Source organism: Cydia fagiglandana, chromosome 26 (genome assembly GCF_963556715.1).
Source record: "Cydia fagiglandana chromosome 26, ilCydFagi1.1, whole genome shotgun sequence".
Taxonomy (NCBI): domain Eukaryota; kingdom Metazoa; phylum Arthropoda; class Insecta; order Lepidoptera; family Tortricidae; genus Cydia; species Cydia fagiglandana.
Window position 1 is genome coordinate 6,331,024 of NC_085957.1, and position 25,325 is coordinate 6,356,348.

General features: G+C 38.5%; 1 protein-coding gene across 1 annotated transcript; it reads left to right on the top strand.

Annotated features, from left to right (window-relative positions):
• Nucleotides 1–3,163: 3,163 nt before the first annotated feature.
• On the top strand, nucleotides 3,164–24,801 carry LOC134677625 (transmembrane protein 26). The gene is made up of 10 exons (XM_063536086.1): nucleotides 3,164–3,373; nucleotides 11,770–11,884; nucleotides 12,822–12,978; nucleotides 13,588–13,765; nucleotides 17,064–17,220; nucleotides 18,644–18,780; nucleotides 19,316–19,414; nucleotides 22,781–22,876; nucleotides 23,585–23,695; nucleotides 24,546–24,801. Exons 1-9 carry the CDS (start codon nucleotides 3,171–3,173, stop codon nucleotides 23,658–23,660), a joined length of 1,218 nt encoding a protein of 405 aa, XP_063392156.1. The 5' UTR covers nucleotides 3,164–3,170; the 3' UTR covers nucleotides 23,661–23,695; nucleotides 24,546–24,801.
• The last annotated feature ends 524 nt before the right edge of the window (nucleotides 24,802–25,325 follow it).

Consider the following 25,325-nt stretch of genomic DNA (forward strand, 5'->3'; position numbering starts at 1 on the left):
ATTAAAGTCGACATAGCGACTAAGAAAACAGCGTTCCTTTGGATAAGATAGTTTTCAAATTTTGGCAATATCGTCTGTAAAGACTATTAAAATGTCAGACATGACGATGACGAGTTGATGAGTCTGGCACTGGAAATTCGGGAAAAAGGATTAAAAGGCAACAGTTCAAAACACTTGTTTTATTATATTTGAAGATTAATGTAAGAATGTACAGGTGAAATAAAAAATCAAGATGATCTCCTATTTTAAAAGCTGTGTAATCAACTGATTAGGGGTCATCCATTAATTACGTCTCACGTTTAGGGGGAGGGAGGGGGTCAAGAAAATGTGACATATTGTGACATGGGGGAGGGGGGAGACACAAACTTTGTGACGTCACTTTAACTTCATCAGTAACCGAAAATTTATTTAAATTATTTAGTTCGCTGTACATTTAAATAACAAGTTTTTAAAACGAAAATAGTTTTTAATCGTTTAATTTTCTTTCCTAAGCAGTTTTGGGTTATAAAATTACTAATACCTATTTATAACGTCAAAAATATTTTGATAAAATATTAATAATACTTAGGTACTTACTTAATTCGATTTGGCGATTTCGTAGAAAAAATGTGACGTCACACTAGGGAGGGAGGGGTTTGCCAAATGTGACCAAGTGTGACAAGGGGGGGGGAGGGGTAAAAAAACCTAGAAATTGGTGTGACGTAATTAATGGATGACCCCTTAGTTGATTAACTAGAAACCCATAAAACTGTTCGCTGGTTCTGTCGATACTATCCTAAAGCAGGCCACTGACGAGCCTTCCAAATGGATGCCGTTACAATGGATTCATCCAAATGGACGGCATCCTAATACTAAACGTTGTACGTTTTTGACATTCACGGACCGATTTTGGATTGCAACCGCGCTATTCGGACTGTTGGAAGGCTCGTCAGTGGCCACCTTAAAAACTTCGTATTACTTAATCTCATTCTTTGGGCGGGGCAACTACGGATGAGTACGGAGCCTATATCTTGGCCGGTATTTAATTAATTAATTTAGGATATTGCATTATCATTAATATGCCGCAATGTTTGTTTTTATAGCCCCGTGTCCAGTGTAAGGAAACAACAGTAATTTATATGTTCTGCTGCACTACGAATGTATGTACAGTCGCCATCATATATATCGGAGCGGCCAAGGTGCTCACAAATATCTGAACACGCCTCTATTGTCAAGCCGTTAGAGTGCTTGTTCAGATATTGTGAACACCTTGGCCGCTCCGATATATCTGATGGCGACTGTACCATCCTGCATGCTCAGACAATAAATATAATGTTGAAACTACGTTTTGTCTTTTATTTTAATAGTCGTTTTTCTATTAACTTGAATTTATACATTTATTTCACTACACCAGCTCGTAAAAGCTCTTTTTATACCTCAAAAACCGATGAAAAATTGCATATTATCCACAAGTCTTCTTCTTGAATGATAAATATTTTATTAACGTTCATTTGATTTGGTTGGTCATCTCGCGTCGGTGTAGTGAAAAATCTTGTGTAATATCTATTCTCTCGGGAACAAAGCTTGTTTAACTCTCGTGCCTTGAAACCCTCTCAACGCTCAAGATTCCATTTTTCAATTTTGGTATGTTTCGTTTGCTCGGGTACCAATATTAGCATGAGAGATTAAACTATTGTTGTTTGAATTCGAAGCTTCTACCGAACATCATTTTTAGGGTTCCGTACCCAAAGGGTAAAACGGGACCCTATTACTAAGACTTCGCTGTCCGCCCGTCTGTCTGTCACCAGGCTGTATCTCACGAACCGTGATAGCTAGACAGTTGAAATTTTCACAGATGATGTATTTCTGTTGCCGCTATAACAACAAATACTAAAAACAGAATAAAATAAAGATTTTAATGGGGCTCCCATACAACAAACGTGATTTTTGACCAAAGTTAAGCAACGTCGGGAGTGGTCAGTACTTGGATGGGTGACCGTTTTTTTTTTTGCTTTATGGTACGGAACACTTCGTGCGCGAGTCCGACTCGCACTTGCCCGGTTTTTTGTAAGATTTTTGTGCCGAAAACTGCTAAAATTTAAACCGAAACTTCGGTCGCTACTACTGATCCGCTACTTTAGTGTACTGTACCTACCTATCTATGGTAATTAGGTACAATTAGCAATGCACCGAGAAGTTTCTTAAGTTACGAAACTTCTATGAAGAATATTCTCTGGAACTTAAATTTAATGAACAATCTAATCGTGTCAAGACCGACGTACACACATGCCATTTTAAATATTTCGCCTGCCTGCTTTACTGTTAATGTGGCGTGTAATATTAATAATATTATATATTACACAACGTTAAAGTTCTCATGGGAACATTCTGACAGAGAACTTTCTAAGTTTCTTTCATGTAATTTCTCTGAAATTTCCGAGAACATTTCTGCAATTTCTGCAATTTGTACATTGCTAGGTATAATTCTATTTAAATTCCATCAAATGGTAATGTATCAGTCCGTCATACCGTACGCCGTTGTGCAGCCTTTTATTGTGTCATCTGAAAGTTCTCTCTGACCCCTTTCAAAACACGGGTCAAGCTAATACTTACTAAATGGACTCCGACTTAACTTTGCAGTCCACAAACAACATTGCAGACGATTTACAGCTTTATCCCGTATAGCATAAGGAGGATAAATTAGTTTATGAGCTACCAAAATGGCTTTGCAGGTGACACCAATCCCCTTTTCTTGGAGGAACTGTGATTGGCTCTTTTAGGATTTGCGCGCGCAAAAGTCGAATTTTGGAAATGGTTTTCTGTCTAAGCACACTATCCATTGCTGCTTCTGTTATGCCAAATTTGATTAAACACTGATATAACACGCAGTGGATAGTAAGTTAATTTATAAAAGGAAATAGGGATGACTAGATACAACTTTCTTTCATTCGGGATGGTATTCGAAACGAGGTGCTCCGTTGCACCTTCAAAATTTATTTTTATACAAATAGTGCCTTAATATTTATAAATATATATCAAATGTAAAAGTGCTCTTAATTAATTGTATTGTTTTCTACGTTTTATATAAAACAGTGCCTTAAAATTATTCAAATTTCGATATTCGGCCATTTTAAAAAACTGAACTTTTTAATGACTAAGGCGTTCGGTCAAACAGCCAAATTGTTTTAAAAATGGCGAATGTCGGTAAAGTGCTGGCCACGATAAAAGCTGTTATAACAAGATTGGTGTTCGCCTGCCATGGGATCATAGCTATTTGGCAAGTCACTGTATCCATGGACGATATCACATATTGGTATTTGGCGTCACCGATTCTGCTGCTCATTTTCGAAGGCGTCTTTACGTTGACTATTAAAGAAAATCAGGAATGGAAATGGTGAGTTTATTTTCATCAAACCACGCCAGAAAATCTTTATTCATTCTTTGAAATCAGTGTGCTAAGTTTCATTTATTCTCTAGGATTGCATTAAAGAAACAAATGTCATTTTTAATCGACTTCAAGAAAAGGTGGAGGTTGTCTGTTCGATACCAACCTACGTACCTACATATAGTTCTAAGTTGCTCCCATTATTGTCAAAACTCAAAACTCATTTGCGATGATGAAATCCATGTGTAACTGAAGGAACTCCTCAATTTCTGATGGATTCAGATCATGACCTTGTAACTTAAAACGTACCCGACTCCGAAGCGAGAAACGGTTTAGTGATATGACTGAATTTCTGTTGGACTGTCAGATAAAAAGGACCTTATTGCATTTGAAGCATGAACCCTTCTGTGATGGAAAGCCACAAATATTCCCTTCGTAAAAATAGGAGCACGGCTGTCTAACTTAATGGTGAGACCTTGATCGCAACCCGACATCAGAAATCATTGCCCTGTTGTTTATTTGCCCTTCAAATATTAACCCTCCTACAACCCCTTTTTCAACTCTATTGCTTGGCTAACCAGAACTATCAAAAGCAAAAAGTTAATTCACTTTATTAGGAACTTTTTTTAAATCTGACCCCTGATCACATAATGTACGATATTATACTAAGGCTCAAAATATATCAGTTATAGAATTAAAAAACGCATTTAACTGATTTGTAAGACCGAAGTGTTCCGTGAACAAAGTTTTGCACGGATCACTAAAAACACATTATAAAACAAAGTCCCCCGCCACGTCTGTCTGTTTGTGTGTTTGTTTGTATGTTCGCGATAAATTCAAAACTGAACGGATTTATATATCAATATAATGATTCTATGTTAACCCGTACAAAGCTGGGGCGGGTCGCTAGTTAGTTAAAAAACAAAAACCATTTTAAATCTGACCCCTAATCCCGTATCGTCGAGTCGATACTAACGGCATTTGTGACAAGGTTGAACATCAACACTGACATTAGATGGACCTTATTGGCATTAAAATAAGGTTTATATATTGTCAGTTAACAGTATATTATCGAAGTTAGGTCATTCACGGTGTTGGTGACATTTGAAGGCTTTGTCAATGATCAGTGAGGGGGAACGTGCATTAATTCGGTGCTCTGACACTTAGGTGTTAGAGTTAGAAAGGTGTTTTAACCAACTTTTTAACACGCTTTTATTAGGTCGACCTGTACCTATGTAACTTTGTAATGGAATCTAGGGTAACTAATTTAAACTTCTTCCAAGGATCGTAGCGTCATGAAAATTGGCAGCTGTATGTAGTTCTGATGATAATACAATAATATAGTACTGTCGAACTGATCTGATGATGGAGCCGGAAGATATGAACTGGAACTTCATGATGGAACATCGTATCATATACCTAGCTGTGTTTGGATTGGATTTGTTAGAAATAGACAAAAAAATACGATGAAAAATAATTATGCACTACAATTCAATTCAATTCTTTATTCATAGCGTAAGTTACATACTTATCAATTTTATTATACATATTTACATCTTATGTCTATTAATATATAGTATGAATCAAGCGATCTGAGCTAGTTCACTCAAAGAGTCTCAAGAATACAATACCATTGAGTGGTAAACCACAAATTAGGATAATCCCCTCGTAGTAAAAGCAGATTATAACCGCCTTGAAATGTTAGTATAGATTAACGACTCTATTTCTTTAAACAATAGACTACAAAATACACTAACTAAATAATGGCTAACCCAACTTTTTTTTGCATTTAACAACCATCGACACCTGTCGTGGCTAAGGTGCATGTGACTTTCCAAAAGATTGAATATGATATTATCTTTTTAAACCATTTTAACCCCATTCAACACGACATAAGGTTTAGAATTCAATATAAATGCAGTGTACTTCTAACTTATTTTGTAAGTAAATTGGTTGGCGCCTACGAGAACAAAAGCAGATAATAGGATTGTAATAGAACAATGCCATTGTTAGTACAGGTAAGTGAACAAGATCAGTTCAAAAAAAATTACCTATACATACATCTACATCTTTACCTAACTATTTCCATTGGGCATACCTACATTCAAATTGTAAACATTGTAGTGGTTGATAAATATCGCTAACAAACTATATACCTAGTATACCAAAAATGCTTAGGTATGTCGTTTCCGCTTTCTTGACAGACTAATAGCTTATGACAGCAGGCTAATGGTTGCCCTATTTTATGCAAGATTGAGATATAGCGGCGCGATTCAACATGTTTAATGATAGCTCGTGATATTCTAAAGCGCCAATTATTTTATCAATTTTGTTTTTGTGCGCAATAAAGAGTACCTATTTATAGGGATAGAAAAATAGGATACACACCCCGGTAGATAAATAACCCAGCAAACATTTTTGGTCGATATTCCGAAAAAGGCACCTATTTTAGGTCGCACAATTTAGGAGACCAAAATGAGGCACGTCGAATCGACGTCGTGGGCACGTCGAGTCGACATAAATGGGGAAAAAACGCACGTGCCGGCGACGTATTTATTGACGGTAAATTAGTGATTACAACCATTAGGTCAACACTAGGTCATGTTTCCGACGTGGATTCGACGTCGCCACGACGTGCCGCGTAGTGAAAATGTACTAATTTGGTATTCTTTACCACCTTTAGACGTGATGGCGACATATTTTTATCCATATAAGTACTCTGCGAGGCAATATTTAGATGAGACGCGAAGAAGAGAAAAAGAGACACAAACATTACGCTTATATATTCTTTTCACTCAGAAACAAAATGTCTAACAAGAAAACAACTTTAAGTTGTGCAATGATAATGGCGGCCACTAAGTCATGTAAAATAATTTAGGCCGATTACGCTGATGAAGAACGATGAAATCTAGTGCACAGAAAAATTTTTCGTGCAGTATGTTAGGTTCACATACAAAACTATCGATGGGCTTTTGAAATATTTAAGTTTTCAACATTTTATAAAATCAAAATGCATATAAATTTGCTTGTAATTGAGTGTTGTAATTGAATATTTGTGTGTGTGAGTGTATTGACTTGATCAAAAATAAGAATAAGAATAAGAATAAGAATAAGAATTATTTATTGCCACACACATACAAGAAAACAAAGACGATAAAAACAAAACAAACAAAAAAATTCACATATTGAACAATAAGTACGTGTTGAACCAGCAACAATGAAATTAACATAGATTGACATTAATCGTTCTTATGTTATAAAACTTACACATAAACAACCAATAGTGTGACAATAGGGATGGACTCAGCATTTGCTGTGTTACAGACTAGCTGTCACAGCGCTGGTTTTCAGTTCACCCCTAATTATACATATAAGACATTAAAATATAATAAAAAATAAAACAAGTGTTTTATTAAATCTGAGTACTAATAACAACTAAATCTAAGTTAATTGGCAAATGACGATGGCATGAGAAAAAAAAAGGCGGGGGAAAAATAATAATAAAACTATTAGCTAGGCAGGGCAAGACATGAAAACTTACTAGGTACTGTTCAATAGGTGTTTCAAGGGTGCTTAAGTATTCTTCTGTTTATAGAGTAATATAGATTTCAGTTTAGTTTTAAAAGTATTTTGGGACACATTATTTCTTAGAGGTGGAGGCAGATCATTCCAAATTTTGGCTGCTGAGAATTTAAAGCTCCCTCTATACCCAACAGTTTTGTGGTGCGGTAAAGATAATTTATTTTGTATTTTACTGCGGGTGTTCAAATGGTGCTCATCCTTTAACCAGTTAATTTTTTCATAAAGGTAATCTGGTTTCTTGGTTGTTACAGTTTTTTTTATAAGATTGTTTTATACAGTACCGGTCAAAAGTTTAAGTTCACTCTGCGAAATAAGGTTATCATATTTAATTATGTTCAAATATAGAATATGTTTTGAATTTCAAACGTTTAATTGTTTCCACGACTACCAAATAACAATAAAAATACCTCTTGGAGGAATCGTTTTATGTTATTCGGAAAATTTGATCCATTTAATATTTTTGTTCCGTATTTCCTATGAGATTTCGTGAAGTTAGAAATCATTTAAAATGGGTCGCAAAGCCGATTTTAGTGTCGAAACTCGTGCTGTTATTGTAACTCTGTCAAATGAGGGCTACACGACGCGGAAAATCGCTGAAAAAATGAAGGTTTCTCAAACCGCTGTCGTGAGTACTTTGAAACGAAAACAAAAAACCGGTCTTAATTGCAGTCGATCTCGATCAGGTAGGCCAAAAGTCACGTCTAAAAGCGAAGACCAATTTATTTGCGTGCAGAGCAAACGCCAACGTACTCTAACTGCTCCAGAAATTTGCGAAGAACTCAACGCCACCCGAGAACAGCGAGTATCGGTTTCGACAGTGCAACGGCGTCTGCGAAACTATGGTCTAAAAGGTCGTATTGCTGCCAAAAAACCCTTGTTACGTAGTCAGAATAAAGTTAAGAGGTTGAAATGGGCCCAGAAACACAAAAACTGGACGTCTGAACAGTGGTCTAAAGTTTTATTTTCTGACGAATCGAAGTTTGAAATTTTTGGAGGGAGACGTCGTCAATATGTTCGACGACAAGTAGGCGAACGAATGATAAAGCAATGCGTGATGCCAACAGTGAAGCACGGTGGAGGATCAGTTATGGTCTGGGGATGCTTTGCGGGTGATAAAGTTGGTGATCTCGTGAGAGTCAGTGGCATAATGGATAAGAAAATGTATCATAACATTTTGCAACGTCACGCTTTTCCATCTGGAAAACGGATTGTAGGCAGAGGTTTTGTTTTCCAACAAGACAACGATCCCAAGCATACGTCGAAGTTGTGCAAAAACTACATTTCATCCAAAGAGAACCAAAAAGAATTAAAATATATGGATTGGCCTCCTCAATCGCCCGACCTCAATCCGATTGAGTTGTTATGGGATGAATTGGACAGGAGTGTGAGAAAAATGCGGCCAACTAATAAAGAACAGCTTTGGGAATACCTATACATTTGTTGGAATAAAATTTCGACATCAACACTGCAAAAACTAATTACGCGAATGCCGAAAGTGTGTATGGCAGCATTGAAAGCAAAAGGCGGATATTTTGAAGAGTCTAAAGTTGGCAAAAACTGAACTTTTTTATTTAATTGTGGTTTTAAATTAGAGAATTACCTTTAATTTATTATGTAATAAGAGATTATTAAATACTTTTATTAGTACATTGTGTTATAGCTTCATTTAACCGAATTTACAGAGTGAACTTAAACTTTTGACCGGTACTGTAATATTGTTTTATTTTGAATATTAGCACAATGAAGTACCGTGCGATGGCACCATTCAAGATATAACAACTTAAATTATGCAATTTCATATTTAGCATCTCGTTATAATGAAAGAAAATGGCGGCACAACCTTATGGTATTGATAGTACTTTACAAGTGATTTTAACTATATGGTCGCAATTTGGTATCTATTTTAAGTAACATTTACCTAAAATTAGTAGCTAAATCGACATAAAATCGACGACCTAAAGGTCTCCGTATAAGAAATAATTACGTCGCAAATACACCTAAAATGTCTTATTAGTACATTTGACCTATTGGTCAGACTTTGCAGTTAATTTTACCTAATATTTCGACTTATTTTCAACCATTAAGTCCCTGACTTCATGGTCCCCGTATAAGAAATAATTACGTCGCATAAACACCTAAAATGCCTTATTAGTACATTTGACCTATTGGTCAGGGTTCGAAGTTAATATTACCTAATATTTCGACAGATTTTCAACCATTAAGTCCCTGACTTCATGGTCTCCGTATAAGAAATAATTACGTCGCATATACACCTAAAAGGCCTTATTAGTATATTTGACCTATTGGTCAGGGTACGAAGTTAATTTTACCTAGTAATACGACTTATTTTCAACCATTAAGTCCGTGACTTCATAGTCCCCGTATAAGTAATAATTACGTCGCAAATACACCTAAAATACCTTATTAGTAGATTTGACCTATTGGTCAGGGTTTAAGGTTAATTTTTCCTAATATTTTGCCTTATTTTCAACCCCTAAGTCCCTGACTTCATGGTGTATTTATGAAGTGGAATTTACGTTTTGTTATCCCTATATTTTGACTTGGAAGTAAAAGTGTACAATACGTAAAATAATTGGTGACTTAGGACGTCATTTTCACTTAAATTGGTAAAATCTTCTTCGAGCCTAGGAAAAAATACTTAAAATGTTTGCTGGGAATCTGGATGTCCTGCTATGAATTCTTAACAATTATTAAATTCAGCATGCTAAACTTACTGAGTAAAACTAATAACTACTACTAAATGAATGACGTAAGACTGCGTCGAGCAAAATCAGCGAAAAAGGCAGTCACCGTTTAGTCGCTAGCGTTCACATCTCTTGATTAACCTCGTCAGCTATTTTTAGGACGTTTATCATATCTACCTAACGGCCTAATTTTAGGTACCTACTTATACTAGCGGCCCAGACCTTCTACTTGCTATAAAATCTCATCATCATCATCATCTCAGCCATAAGACGTCCACTACTGAACATAGGCCTCCCCCTATAAAATCTGAAATTGATAAATTAATATAGTTGCTTGGGCCGGAAGGACTACATTTCTCAGTCCTAAAAATAGGACGTTGGGCCTTACGAGGTTAAAAAAATTATAATAAATGTCATTGTATTATCCCTAAGAGTGTGTTTACAACGAATCACCCTTGAAAATTTGAAATTTTTTACAATATAATAAATACACTTATGCAAAGTTGTACTTAAAACGAGATAAACGAGTGTCAGCGTTTAGTAAAATTTGTATAAAAAAATCGATGCTCAAGCTGTAAAATCGAGTGATTTCGAAAGCCAGATAAATGGACTACAACGAATCAGGCTTTTCCTATTTTTCCTCTTACAGGCTACAGAGAAATTCAATCATAAACGTAAACTTTCGTAAAATTTCCATACATCCGCCATATCTGTCAAATTATCCTTCTCCTCAGATGCCCGCTGTGGGTCGTCCGGAGCGGTCGCGTACTTGCGCGTCCCATTTTGACATTTCGTTTTGACATATATATTGACAGAAATTCATGTCCGTATACGAATGATGATATTGACAAAATCTAAAAATTTACCCTCCTCTACGCTCTCTTATTGATATGAGTACTACTTGAGTAGGTACTATATGTGACGTTATCTATGAAAAGCTAGGGATTGTCGATGGCGCTTACGCCATTATTAACGATGCTCCGATAAATACAATGCCGCGCGACGCTGTGCGGCGTAAGCACCATCGACAATAAGATCCCCTTTCATAGATAATGCCCCATATAATGACTAAATGAGATTTCTAATGAAAAGACACGCGCATTGAAATAGTGACTTGTTTTAAGGATGACTCATGAGAGAACGGTCCGGGTCTGGGCCGAGGAATCGGACATTCAAAAAAATAACAAATAGCACGCCATAACTGTCCAATTTTTAAATTATTTGTTACTTAGACAGTATTGATTTTTAAGCGTCGGCGGCCGATCGTAAGATCAGGCAGATCGTAATGTTCCTGTGTATTGTTTTGAGGATAGTCACATTAAACCAATTGAATATATAGGTAAGATAGGTTCGTTAGGTTGCTTCAGATGCCCGAAGGGCAAACTGTCCAGAAATAAGGCCGTCGACTCAGGGAACGAGTCAAAGATTTTCACGTTTCACGATATGCCTGATCTTACGATCGGCCGCCGACATATATAGAGCAACTGACATTTAAAACTACGTAAGCGCGATGTAGGTCTCTTACTAATTGCGTTCTAGCTCCCTAACGCCATCTGTTAGATTATTATGGCACGATGTTGGCAGTGACAGGTAGAGGAGACGCCACAATGCTTTCTATAGAACAGTGAAGTGTCGGACGACTCGATCTCGATCCGAACCGTTTACAAGTAAACATGTAGGCTGTGTTGGCCGAAACGTTAATGCAATTGACCATTTTGGCCAATAACCATCATAAATTAAACCGTAGACTGTAATCGTCCGATGCGGTTTACGGTTCAATTTATAATAGTTATTGCAATTAACGTTTGGCCAACACTGCATGTAGGTATACATGGTGTGTCTGACCATGGGGCTTTAAATCCAGGGCTTGATTTTACTCGCTAAACTAAGCTACCCTAAAATCGGGGATTTTTTTTTTGACTTTTCCATAGAGAACGTCGACATCTGATCGGCCAAAAAGTATGAAAAAGTAAAAAAAAAAATCGGGATTTCGGGGTTGGTGCCATAGTAAAAGTAGCTCAGTTTAGCGAGTAGAATCGAGCCCTGGATTTAAAGCCCCATGGTCAGACACACACTGTACAAGCAGAGTGACCAGATTTTCTTCTTCATTGTCCTCAGGTTCTGCCCATCAGTGTTCATCTACCTGGGTCTGGTGGTGCCAGCCATCTGGCTTTTAGAGCTACACAAGGTGGACGTCAGAGTCAACAAAAAGCAGACTGCAAGCAACGACACTGTGGTGAGCATTCTTATAACGTTTATCGGCACAGACTCAACCAATACTGCATTATGAAGCGTTCACAAAGAGCTCGAGGTCACCACAAATAGGTGCAATTTTTCTTTTCTACTCTATACGGCACAAGTGAGGTTTAAGATTGACTCACCGAGGCGTCCAACATGTCATTTTCTACGGGTGATCACGTAGTACTTTCCATTGAAATGATAGAAAACGAGGCTCAGGGTGCCGATTTTTGAATTTCGACCACTCGATTTCGTGTATTTCATTAATTAATATCTCCACTACTAGGCATTTAAATTCTACTAGTATAATTGAAATCGAGTGGTCAATACCAGTAGATTCCAAATTTCGATCGCTCGTATTTCAAAAATTAGCATTTCGCTTTTTTCCACCGATTTTCGAGTGACGAAATCGAGCGATCGAAATTCAAAAATCGTCCCACTGGTAGCTCCGGCCCGGTCTAACGTGAGTCATCCTTTAAACCCACGATTGTAGACCACCTAACACATCATCATTCGCTTGCCCTTTTCCCATCATTTGAGGTCGCAGCATATTCTTTTTCTTCCATACCTCTCTCTCGTTCGTCATCTCACATTCACCTACTTTCTTTTCATATCGTCTCTCACACAATCCATACTTTTTCTTGGTTATCCTTTCTTCTTTCATCCCTCCACCTTCCTAATACCTTTCGCGTCACATGATTTTCATCCCTCCGCATCACATGCCCGTACTACGCTAGGAGATTTGATCTTAGCAGACCACCTGAGTTGTTCACGAAAGTTTAAACGGTGTTGAATAGAATCGGGCAAATTCAGGTCAAATATAAGAAAATAATAAAAAAAAGAAAAAAAAGAAAGAAAGAGAGATTGCAGAGAAATTTAGATCAGGGAATTGGTTTTGATTCGGTGTTAAAAGATTTCTTTGTTGTCCCCAGACTATAGGCTTGGGCGTGGCAGCGAAGATCCCGACAGATATGTGGGTTACGCTGATTGAGCAGTTCCTGATGCTGACCCTCATCGTGGGCCGCTGGCTGCTACCCAAGGGGGATCTGACGAGAGACCAGCTCAGTCAGCTGCTGCTCGTGTATATTGGTAAGCATATAGACAGATTGCTCGTAGAAGTTATGGCCTCTGTTCTTAGCGAACTTTTCCAGAAGAGACTTCAAAGAAGAGAAGGTAACAATTTAGTTAGGTAGCAGGGAAACGGATGAAAGCAACGCATGTTCAAATATTTTGGGAAAGCTTTTCCGCTAGTATTACGATGAGATAAACAAATTAGTCAGTGGAAAAGGCGGACGTTTTGTCTATTTTCTTTTTCAGAGTCGCACAAGTTTACAGAATAGCATGAATGAATAGTATGCGCTGTTGTTTATAAAAGTTTTTGTTTACAAATTCTTGTTTTCACCCTCATAATATAGAAATGATAACGATTAATGTGAGGTCCATTTCAATTTTATGCGTTCTGCTTTAACAAAATCTGCGGTCACCTTTAGAAATATATGCGGGAAGGGTAGGTAGAGCATTTTCCTGCTGACTAATACTGACCCACACTAGACCGGGCAGGAGTAGTTTTCTATCACCACGTGATCAGTTGATCACCGACCAGCCGTCATAGAAAACGACGTCGGACAGCCCGCATACGGCCCGGCCTAGCGTGGGTCATTCTTATTTGTTTGGTTATCAGTAATATTTGACCACCAGGAACGGCCGCTGACATCATAGAATTCTTCGACTCGTTCAAAGACGAGAAGGTGGCCTCGGAGAAGGTGCTGGTGCTCCTCACCCTGGCCATCTGGTCGTGGTCGCTGGTGCAGTTCACAGTGGTCCTGACTGCGACCAAGAGTCGCAAATCGCGCGGCGCCGCTAATAGGTCCGACATGTACGTAATGGCACGCAGCCACGCCACACACACAAGCACGGAGCGGAGGTTTTTTAAAGACAAGAAAAAGGTGGCTAAAACGACTCGCATCCGGGACGTAACTGCAAAAAAAGTAGTTTTAAGAAAACGCCTTTGAAACGCGTTTGGCTAAAAGGCTTGCTACACGGAGTACACGGTCGCCGACAAGCCCCCAAACCGCGTGGCCTTGGCCGGTCCCGGACCGTGTAGACAGTTGTTACCAACAAAATTTGACCAAAACTGACCATGGACAGACCAAGGTCAGACGGTTAGAAGGCTTGTCGGCGACCGTGTAGCAAGCCTTTAAAAGAACTTGCATTCAGAGCATTTAGATTTTTTTTAACGTGCTTCTAGATCTAGAGTCTATAGTTAAAATCTTTACTCCGTCGCTCAAAACAAGATGAAATTCACACTGAATATGTATACATAGATACTTGATTACTTATTTATTATTAAATGTTATTGAGTACCTAGATGTATTTTGTGATTACAAGTATTACAACAAACCGTTTTAATTTTGAAACCGAGCTCCGCCACGAGATAAAATATACAGAGAATATTATGTAGATAAAGATAACACATAATATAATAATTAGATATAGTTAAGTTACGTAGACGTTTAAGAAATTTTTTGCTTACAATCAAAGGTAGGCATAGGCAGCCGTATTTTTAGTGTTCCGTACAAAACTTGTTCACGGAACACTTATTGAAAATAAAAATACATAGGTACATTTGATTTAGGGAAATACACCAATTTCATTTATAAATAAATTATATGAAAAGTGTTGAATTTCATCTATTGTGTAGCTTATTACAGCTAGCCAGTAAATACACACTTTATTCAACTGTTCTTTGGCTCCTATACGGTTTTTACTTTAACCCTCTCGATGTCAAGGACGTCTAATGACGTCGCGAGTTAGTTCTTAATTTGTCTTTAATTTTGTTAGGTACCTACCTAAGTATAGTCAGTTGCAGAGATAACTGAGCGGCTATCGCGAAAACCGAAATTCGTAAATTGCGGGGATCTTTCTCTTTTACTCCAACGAAGCCATAATTAGAGTGACAGAGAAAAATGCCCGCAATTTGAGAACTTCGATTTTCGCGGTTGTAGCCCTGATTCCCTACATATAAATTTGTTGCAGGGGGGGGGGTCAACTATCTCTGTACGACCTATGATGAATCTTAGGCATCTATCATCATCACTGTTTACCTACTGTTTTTTTATAAGTTTTTTTTGGCACTAGGTATTTAAAAAAAAGTAAGAATCGTAGAGGAGATCATTCACACGGCACTTTTATTATCACTTACCGCTTTTCTGCACATTTTTAATATTCTAGCACAATTTAAGTGCACCATTTATCTTTTGGGGTGCAAATATGAGTTTAATATGATAACAAATACCTGTTTTATAAATACTATACATTATTAATTGTCAGTGTTGCCAACTCGGATTTTGAAAAAATGCTAGACTAATGTCTAGATTACGCCAAAATTACGCCAAAGTTTTTTGAAATATGCTAAAAAAAACCGGGCAAGTGCGAGTCGGACTCGCGCACGAAGGGTTCCGTACCATAATGCAAAAAAAACAAAAAAAAGCAAAAATAAAACGGTCACCCATCCAAGTACTGACCACTCCCGACGTTGCTTAACTTTGGTCAAAACCGGGCAAGTGCGAGTCGGACTCGCGCACGAAGGGTTCCGTACCATAATGCAAAAAAAAAACAAAAAGAAGCAAAAAAAAAACGGTCACCCATCCAAGTACTGACCCCTCCCGACGTTGCTTAACTTTGATCAAAAATCACGTTTGTTGTATGGGAGCCCCATTTAAATCTTTATTTTATTCTGTTTTTAGTATTTGTTGTTATAGCGGCAACAGAAATACATCATCTGTGAAAATTTCAACTGTCTAGCTATCACGGTTCGTGAGATACAGCCTGGTGACAGACGGACGGACGGACGGACGGACGGACGGACAGCGAAGTCTTAGTAATAGGGTCCCGTTTTACTATTTGGGTACGGAACCCTAAAAATCACGTTTTTTGTATGGGAGCCCCATTTAAATCTTTATTTTATTCTGTTTTTAGTATTTGTTGTTATAGCGGCAACAGAAATACATCATCTGTGAAAATTTCTACTGTCTAGCTATCACGGTTCGTGAGATACAGCCTGGTGACAGACGGACGGACGGACGGACGGACGGACGGACAGCGAAGTCTTAGTAATAGGGTCCCGTTTTACCCTTTGGGTACGGAACCCTAAAAACTATAATGTCACTTGAAATTAGACACTTAAAACACATACAATTTTCAAATCTGCCACCTTTTTCTACTGACAAGATCTGCTTGACCAACTTTATATAGTCCGTCGACGTCCATCCGTCCACAAAAATCAAAATTCATACGAAAATATGAACCACATAAGGCAATGACGCATATTGTTGCTACCAAGTTGATGCAAACTTGGCTTAGACTAAATTATGCAAAAAAATATGCCAGATGCTAAATGGAAAATTTTGGTGCCAAAGCGAGGGAAAATACTTATGCCAGATCTGGCATCATTTATGCCAAGTTGGCAACACTGTTAATTGTGTTGTTTTCAGCTAAAGGGTGCCACTTTTTCATATATATGACAAGGTGGGACTTATACCTTTTATTTCAGTTAAAGTTTACCCACACTTTAACATATTTTTTGACCTTAAATCTTTTATTAAATACATACTAAGGTAATCAATTTCTGGTTGAATGTGTATCATTTCAGAGCCTTTTTACTATAGGTATAACTAATGAGTCATAGTATAACTATAAAATAATGCAAGTACCCATAATATTTTTCAGACTCGATGGGTACCTACGCTCACATCTCAAACTGAAAACAGGCCATGATATAAATTTTAACAATTTTGCAAAGTGTTTTTATATTTTATGATTTCAAATGATTCATTCACTCGAAAAGTAGGCCAAACTTTGACACAGCGAAATAATTTTTGCAGTTAAATGATTTCGCAGCACATTTGAAGAACAAAATTTATTGCTCGAGGATAAATATGGTAGGAAATTTACCATTACCTACCTAGTTAAGTTTTAGAATATGTCACTAAGTAATTACCCACATTTGTTTTGGTTAGTGGATTAGACAGGTTAAACGTACGTAATATTATCTAAATATGTACATGTCTGGCAAAGATCTGTCCGCAGACATATCTGGACCTCCCGTATTACGTTTCCCGTATTCCCTTATAGTGGGGGCTCAATACGAGTATGTGCCTCATAATTTTGTACAGGAACAGCAGAGCTTGTTGCTGCTCCATCGAGGTGTGCGCCATCATGATGAACATCGCCCTCCAGGACGCGCCGTTCCTCGCCTTCCGACTCCTGATCATCGCGCACTACAAGATCATCAACTATATGAACATCTTCTTCACTTGCAAGAACACCCTGGTAATATAAGATAAGATAAGACCTTTATAACCTTCCATCCGAATATATCCACTACCAAGCGTCAATCCTTTACATCATACTGCAGGACGCCCCGTTCCTGGCCTTCCGACTCCTGATTATCGCTCACTACAAGATCATCAACTATATGAACATCTTCTTCACCTGCAAGAACACCCTGGTAATATATAGCCTTCCATTCGAATATATTCACTCCCAAGTGTGGAAATCATCAATTATATGAACATCTTTATCACTTGCAAGAACACCCTGGTAATATATAGCCTTCCATTCGAATATATTCACTACCAAGTGTGGAAATCATCAATTATATGAACATCTTTATCACTTGCAAGAACACCCTGGTAATATATAACCTTCCATTCGAATATATCCACTACCAAGCGTCAATCCTTTACATCATACTGCAGGACGCCCCGTTCCTGGCCTTCCGACTCCTGATCATCGCGCACTACAAGATCATCAACTATATGAAAATATTCTTCACTTGCAAGAACACCCTGGTAATATATAAACTTCCATCCGAATATATCCACTGCCAAGTGTGAAAATCATCAATTATATGAACATCTTTATCACCTGCAAGAACACCCTGGTAATATATAGCCTTCCAGCCGAATATGTCCACTACCAAGCGTGAATCTTGATGAATCTGCAGCAGGCATCATTCCCTGCAGACTCCTGATTATAGCGCAGTAGAAGAATGTAGGTATCTCCTTTACCTCCAAGAACATCGTGGTAACATATAGCTGATATAACCGGGACCCCTATTCGACAAGCGACGTTTGACGTATCGTGTTGATCTCCCGTTGAAGTGGGAAAAATCATAAGTTCTCGAATACGTACAATGTCAAAATTTTACATTAACAATCCACAGGGTGACAAGCAAACCAAACCGAACCACCCTTAGTTTAGAGTTGAGTTTTGGTTGTACCAAATGATATTATCCACCGTTGATGGAATCAACACTCAGTATACAATGAAATCAACTGTTAATTTGACGTGGATGCGAAATCTGACAGTTGTACATGTCGAATTTGGCCCCTGCAAGCTCTTCTCCCCGGGTTACGTTCGTGTGACTTATCAAGTGAATCGAGTTGTGCATGTCGTGTATAAAACACTAGGATATCGGCTTGACATGAAGTTACTGTTTTTTCCTTACTACCTCTATCTGTCAACTCTTTTTCTTCTACGTCGGTGGCAAACAAGCATACGGCCCGCCTGTAAACAGTCTCCGTAGCCTAATATGGACGCCAGCAACTTCAGACGTGCACGCAAAGGGACGTGAAGTGGTGCCAACCCTAATAATTGCTCGGAACAATGCTGAGCCGAACGGAGCCGAGTTTGCCCGAAGTCAGGAGTATCTCCCCACTGAATCTGTGCGTAATTATGTTTTCCCTGACAGGTAATACTTCTTCAAATCTACCGTCTCTACGTCCTACACTTGGAGACGTCAGACGACGGTGGCTCCTTCTATCGGAGGCCGAAACACAAAGAACAAAAGAAGAAGGAACACCGGAAACACAGGGACAGGGAACACAAGTAAGTCGGTAAACTTAACAAAGTATACCCTAGCTAGACGTGACCATTGAAGTTACAATTGTCTGGTTAAATAAAAAAATATAATTATCAATATCTACGTCGTGTAAATAGGTACCTACAAAAAAACCGGGCAAGTGCGAGTCGGACTCGCGCACGAAGGGTTCCGTACCATGAAGCAAAAAAAAAACGGAAAAAAATGCAAAAAGAAAACGGTCACCCATCCAAGTATTGACTACGCCCGACGTTGCTTAACTTTGGTCAAAAATCACGTTTGCTGTATGGAAGCCCCACTTAAATCTTTATTTTATTCTGTTTTTAGTATTTGTTGTTATAGCGGCAACAGAAATACATCATCTGTGAAAATTTCAACTGTCTAGCTATCACGGTTCGTGAGATACGGCCTGGTGACGGACAGACGGACGGACGGACGGACGGACAGCGAAGTCTTAGTAATAGGGACCCGTTTTACCCTTTGGGTACGGAACCCTAAAAACTGCAAAATGTAATCTTATTGCGTGTGTGTATTGTATTGCAGAAAACATCACAAGTCGAAGCATAATAAGCACGAAGGCGAGACGTCTATATCCGTCATAACCGACAAGCGGCAGGAAAGGGTTGAGGGCGGGCGGATCCGGTAAGTGAACACTAGCTTATATACTACTTTCTTTTTTTTTAGCATTAGAAAGAAGGTAATTAGCGATCTTGACATGACTTTTAATTATAGTTAGAACAAGAAATGTCTGTAGAGATTTTGATAGCCCACGCAGTGCAAGTGTTATTTTAAACGTCAAACTTCTATGTAATTATTGAACCAGCACGGATATGATGGTCGTTCTTGTCTACGTCACAGCGTGATAAAACGGTATCCGTCGCTGTCTATCCCGCGGTGTTAAAAAGTGACAGTTATTTTATCACGTGGATAAAGCCATCCATATTACGCCGGCAGTACCAGCAGTGAGAAAGGAGACCTAGGCTCCCCGAAACATGTCGCGCAAGTGACTAAAAATTTAAACCGTAAAATTATTCAAAAATATAACCATTGCTGACTTTCGTATTTTTTTTTTCATATCGCATTGAATTCTAAGTTGGAAATTGGAATCAGCGGGCATCGCAATTTGTATGTATCGTCGTCAAGCAAAAGTCACTAAATACTAAAAAAAAATAAACAAAAAACGACCTTATTTTAGTACTAATATGGTTCACTATGGCTATGAACTTGTGGTGGAACTTAGTGACTTTTGCTTGTTACCCGATGGTATGTAGAAAGATGGGGTCGATAGTCACCTTGACACCGCGTCCAGGGCGCTAGTGCAGGCCTACGTAGGTATCGATATCGATAAGTTACCGGGTGAACTTTTATACAAGCTTTTATTTAGCTTGCCCTGTTTTTAGGGTTCCGTACCCAAAGGGTAAAACGGGACCCTATTACTAAAGACTCCGCTGTCCGTCCGTCTGTCACCAGGCTGTATCTCACGAACCGTGACAGCTAGACAGTTGAAATTTTCACAGATGATGTATTTCTGTTGCCGCTATAACAACAAATACTAAAAAGTAAGGAACCCTCGGTGGGCGAGTCCGGCTCGCACTTGTCCGGTTTTTTTATTTTTTTAGTTGGGTGAAATCTTGCAAGCTAAATTACATACCCACTTCCCCATTATTAGAATTGAATCGAGCCTGTTGAAAGAAAAGTACAGTCAGATATAAAAGCTTGTATCAAAAATTATTCAAAAAACCGGGCAAGTGCGAGTCGGACTCGCGCACAAAGGGTTCCGTACCATAATGCAAAAAAAAACAAAAAAAAGCAAAAAAAAAACGGTCACCCATCCAAGTACTGACCACTCCCGACGTTGCTTAACTTTGGTCAAAAATCACGTTTGTTGTATGGGAGCCCCATTTAAATCTTTATTTTATTCTGTTTTTAGTATTTGTTGTTATAGCGGCAACAGAAATACATCATCTGTGAAAATTTCAACTGTCTAGCTCTATCACGGTTCGTGAGATACAGCCTGGTGACAGACGGACGGACGGACGGACGGACGGACAGCGAAGTCTTAGTAATAGGGTCCCGTTTTACCCTTTGGGTACGGAACCCTAAAAAACGACAACTGGCGGAACGCAGCCGAGCACGAACGAAACGCTCGGAACGCTCGTTCGTGGCTTGTAAGTCGGTCCACATTAGACGAATTGTGTTCGGCTCGTGCTCGGCTCGTGCTTGGCTCGCCTAGCGTAGACACACCTTTACCCGAGAAACTCACCTTGAAAAAAAATATAAGTATACATATATCAAACATCAAACATCAACATTTATTCAGCAAATAGGCCACAAGGGCACTTTTACACGTCAACAATTCAACATTGAATTTACATAAAAGCAAAAATAATAACATCAACAATTTTATAAAATAAAACTAACAATTCAATCTAACGTATTACAATTACTAAGAGATGTATATGGTCTCTTAATGTCTAGTTACATTCAAAATACAGATACAAAACACACAAAAAAAACAATAATATTTAGAGGTGTAAATGTCTCTAGGTGTCAGAACTATAAGATTATATAGTTTATCAAGTTATCCTTAGAGATGTATAGGGTCTCCAAGAGTCAATATCCTGTATAATTAATACAATATATCCTCAAAAGTCAGCTTAGCACAGTTTAGCTTACCTTGCAACTGAAATTATCGACTTTCCCCATCCCTACAGCTCATAGGGTGCGGTATAATAGCATAACCCCTCCTTTTAGCGGACGGCCACCAGCCTAAATTAAGCCCAAACAAACAACAATAGGTCGGCATTCGACCGCCGTGTGGACAGTCGCGAGGTGATGTCGAATGAATCGACTAGGTACTTAGGGCACAGAATAAATAATAGTACTAGGTACAGAAGACTCACTCTCTAACAAAACGCGTCTGTTACAATCAACACAGATATGGCCGTTAGGTGGCGACAGCGCCACGCGCGGCTTATGGCAAACCCCAAAATTAGGGCCGAACGGATGTAATTTTAACTACATGTAGCCAAGCAACGAAATCGCGGAGTGAGACACGCCTGCTTTTAGCTACCTGTAGCAAAGCGACGAAATCGCGGAGTGAGCCACGCCTGCTTAGGGTGATGGTATTCCACCTATCCAATTTGCATTGCGTCCCACTCATGAAGCAAAATGTGGGACGAGGATATAGGACAGATGGATGGAATACAGTTGTATTCGGGTAATACCGAATGTCGGATAATTCCGAAATTCACATGAAAATCACCCTAAATTCCATCATAATAAAAGCCTCTTTCGGAATTATCCGACCGTTTTCGACCTGTCACCGTAAAATTGTAAACACTCGTCAGTTTATAATATTATCGCTTAAATTATAAACTGACGGTAGGGAGATTACAAACTAACCTAACCTACGTTAGATTTTATGGAAGATTGTTGAGTGCTACGTTCGCCAACAAACTGTCATGCAGTTTGGCGAAAAAATATGTGTAATCTCTATTGCTCTTACTTTTTTTGGTCTTGAATTATAGTTTGAATAATCTCAGGTGAATTTTTCAGGCTCGGACCCTAATCTGTTAAACAAAAGATATAGGTTACAATGCTTACTGCTATATAATAGCCCCGACGTAAGTAACGGGAACAAACCCATTTAAAAAGCAAATTTACCATTCTAATTATATGGTTCAAATTCTTGAATCAGCTCATTCGGAGATAACACGTTTTTGCTATCTCTAAAAACAAGACCACCCTAATTGTTCTCTGAACAAGCTGTCATATGAATTTGTTGTTACGATTGTTGCTTTTTAAACGACATGGTTGCTTTGGCACGAGCTGTAGACCGCTCTTAAAAGAAACAAAGGCTTTTGTTTAACGGATTAGCACCCGAACTCGAAAAATTCACCTGAGATTATTCAAACTATACGTTTTGCAGTTTAGGTAGGTAGGTATATCTGAACACGCACTCCAACACCTTGACAATAGTATTTTATCGTTCCGCTTTTGTTTTAGAGCCATAATCTTGACCAACAACGACGAGATTGAAGAGTTGGAGCTCAGCAGGCTGTTCAAAGACCAGGTCGGCCTGGAGAATGAGAAGAAACGAGGGTAAGACTCCTAACCCTTTTTTTTTTATTGACGCAGGGGTAAATGCATTTAGGCATCTCACCCCCAAGGGGGAGGGGGTGGTATGTGGGACTCGCTCCTCCCGTAACTCCCTCTGCCCTTAACCCTTTGACCGCCCCAGTTGGCCATCACAGACAAAGGCTACAATATAGAATAGAATAGAATAGAATAGAATGTTTTTATTCGTGACAAAACTTAATAGATAAAACAACAGGTAATACTACCACGGTCACGAAATGAAAAATTAATCTTAACACATTCACTGCCCCCGACGCACATGTGCGTCCACCGTCACACAAGTTTGTTCCTAGGCCACGCCCCCTGGCAGTGAATGCGTTAAGAGCCACCACACACCCACTGGTGTGGCCCTTAAGATTAATAGGAGGCTCAGAAGAAGCATATCCCGAGCGTCGGCGCGTCTAGGCGCAGTGACGCCATTTTCCATAGCGCTGATTAGACACCGACCATACACCGACGCTCAAAAGACGCTAGTGTGGGGTGGCCCTAATACATTTTGAAGTATTTGACGGCCAAAGGATTAAATAAATTCGTCAATATGTAGAGAAATTCGTCTAAATATATACCTATTTTAAGCAACATAGAGCAAATTAAGATTGATATTTATTCTATGTGCTTTTAGTACTGTAGTTACATTTTAATTTAGATTTTTAATTTGTAAAAAAATTACAGCAAGAAGAAGCAAAAGTCGGAGTCAGAGGAATCCCTGAACAATGTCCATCATACGACGGATGATTCCGGTATTTGACACCAGAGGCGTCGCGACAGCCCGCGAAGACACAGGTACTTGACAGCGCCCCAATAATTGGGTACTTTCCTATACTTAAAATAAATTATTTCACACCGTGCTCGAAATAAAGCACCAGATAATTTTAGATAAAATTTATATTTAATAAATCGGATGGAAGTATAAAAAGTAGGTGAGTTGACTGTGACGTCACTACACAAGTTTTCATATAAATTACATATTAGAAAATCGTTTTGACAGTTCTAAAAAAGAAGCTGATTTGACTAGTAGGAAAGTAGCCAATTGGCACCTTCTACCTTAATTCCTAGTCCTAGCAATTGACTGCTAACTATAGGAATTAGGTTGTCAATCTCTACCCCATTTATAGACGGTCAAGCAAATCTTGTCAGTAGAAAAAGGCGCGAAATTCAAATTTTCTATGGGACGATAACTCTTCGTGCCTACATTTTTTAAATTTGCCGCCTTTTTCTACTGACAAGATTTGCTTGACCAAGTATACCTATAAACTGTGTTTAGAGTTCAGACTTGTGTCGCATTTTTACAGTTTAAAAAAAATATATAAAAAACTACCTGGAGACCGAGCTTTGCTCGGAAAACATAATAAAAACTCAAAAATGCAAATTGTACGTTAATTATTGACGTGTCTATAATATCGTATGACGTCTGAGGCACAAATTTCCATCGACGTGATTTGACGTCTTTGGCACCTGGGGGGCTACCGCGAAAACCGAAAATCGCAAATTGCTGGGGATCTTTCTCTTTTACTCCAATGAAGGCGTAATTAATTATACTGACAGAGAAAAATGCCCGCAATATGCGAACTTCGATTTTCGCGGTTATAGCCCTGTTTGGTGTAGTGTCTTAAACTTACAAAAATTTTGACAGGCATGAAAAGAAAGAGAAGAAATGCAAGAAAAAGCACGTGTCCAGCAATAGCAGTGACAGTTCCAGCTGAACATATGTATGGCCGTAGCTTCTGGGTTTCCATTTTGACAGATCGGCTTGGCGAGCGACGCCATGAGCGCGTTTTGACAGTTGGTAATTGTACCTTTTTGACAGGTACCGGTAGGAATTTGTGATTAACAAATTTGGAAAAAAGATGGGCAAAAATACGCGAACACGACTTCTTTTTTATTGTATTTTAGTCCCAATGGTGGGAGTTAGACCTAGAAAAATCTGCAGCGATTTTGAATGCCTACGCAGTGCAAGTGTTATTTATGTGTGACGTTTAAAATAACACTTGTACTGCGTGGGCTATCAAAATCTCTGCAGACTTTTCTTGGTCAAATATGTATTATTATGTATAAAGTTGAGAAACTATTACTTATATGTTAATCTGTAAGGTTTACTCGGGTAATTCCGAATGTCGAAAACTGTCGGATAATTTCGAAAAGAGACTTTTATTATGATGGAATTTAGGGTGACTTTCATCTGAATTTCGGAATTATCCGACATTCGGTATTACCCGAATTCACCTTACATATATTCTGGCAAACCAACTTTGTCAGTAAAGAAAGATGCAACATTCAAATTGTCTATAGGACGACATACCGCGCTTACATTTTTAAATTTCTACTGACGGAAATGGCTTGCCATACTATTTATTATATATACATATATCTAAATTGTCAAGTTGTAGGTACCACACGTTTATATACTCGTACA

Coding starts and splice junctions, on each gene's coding strand:
- LOC134677625 (XM_063536086.1), top strand. CDS start 3,171: ATGGCGAATGTCGGTAAAGTGCTGGCCACGATAAAAGCTGTTATAACA. Junction 11,885..12,821: donor AGACTGCAAGCAACGACACT/GTGGTGAGCATT, acceptor TGTTGTCCCCAG/ACTATAGGCTTGGGCGTGGC. Junction 22,877..23,584: donor GAGAATGAGAAGAAACGAGG/GTAAGACTCCTA, acceptor AAAAAATTACAG/CAAGAAGAAGCAAAAGTCGG.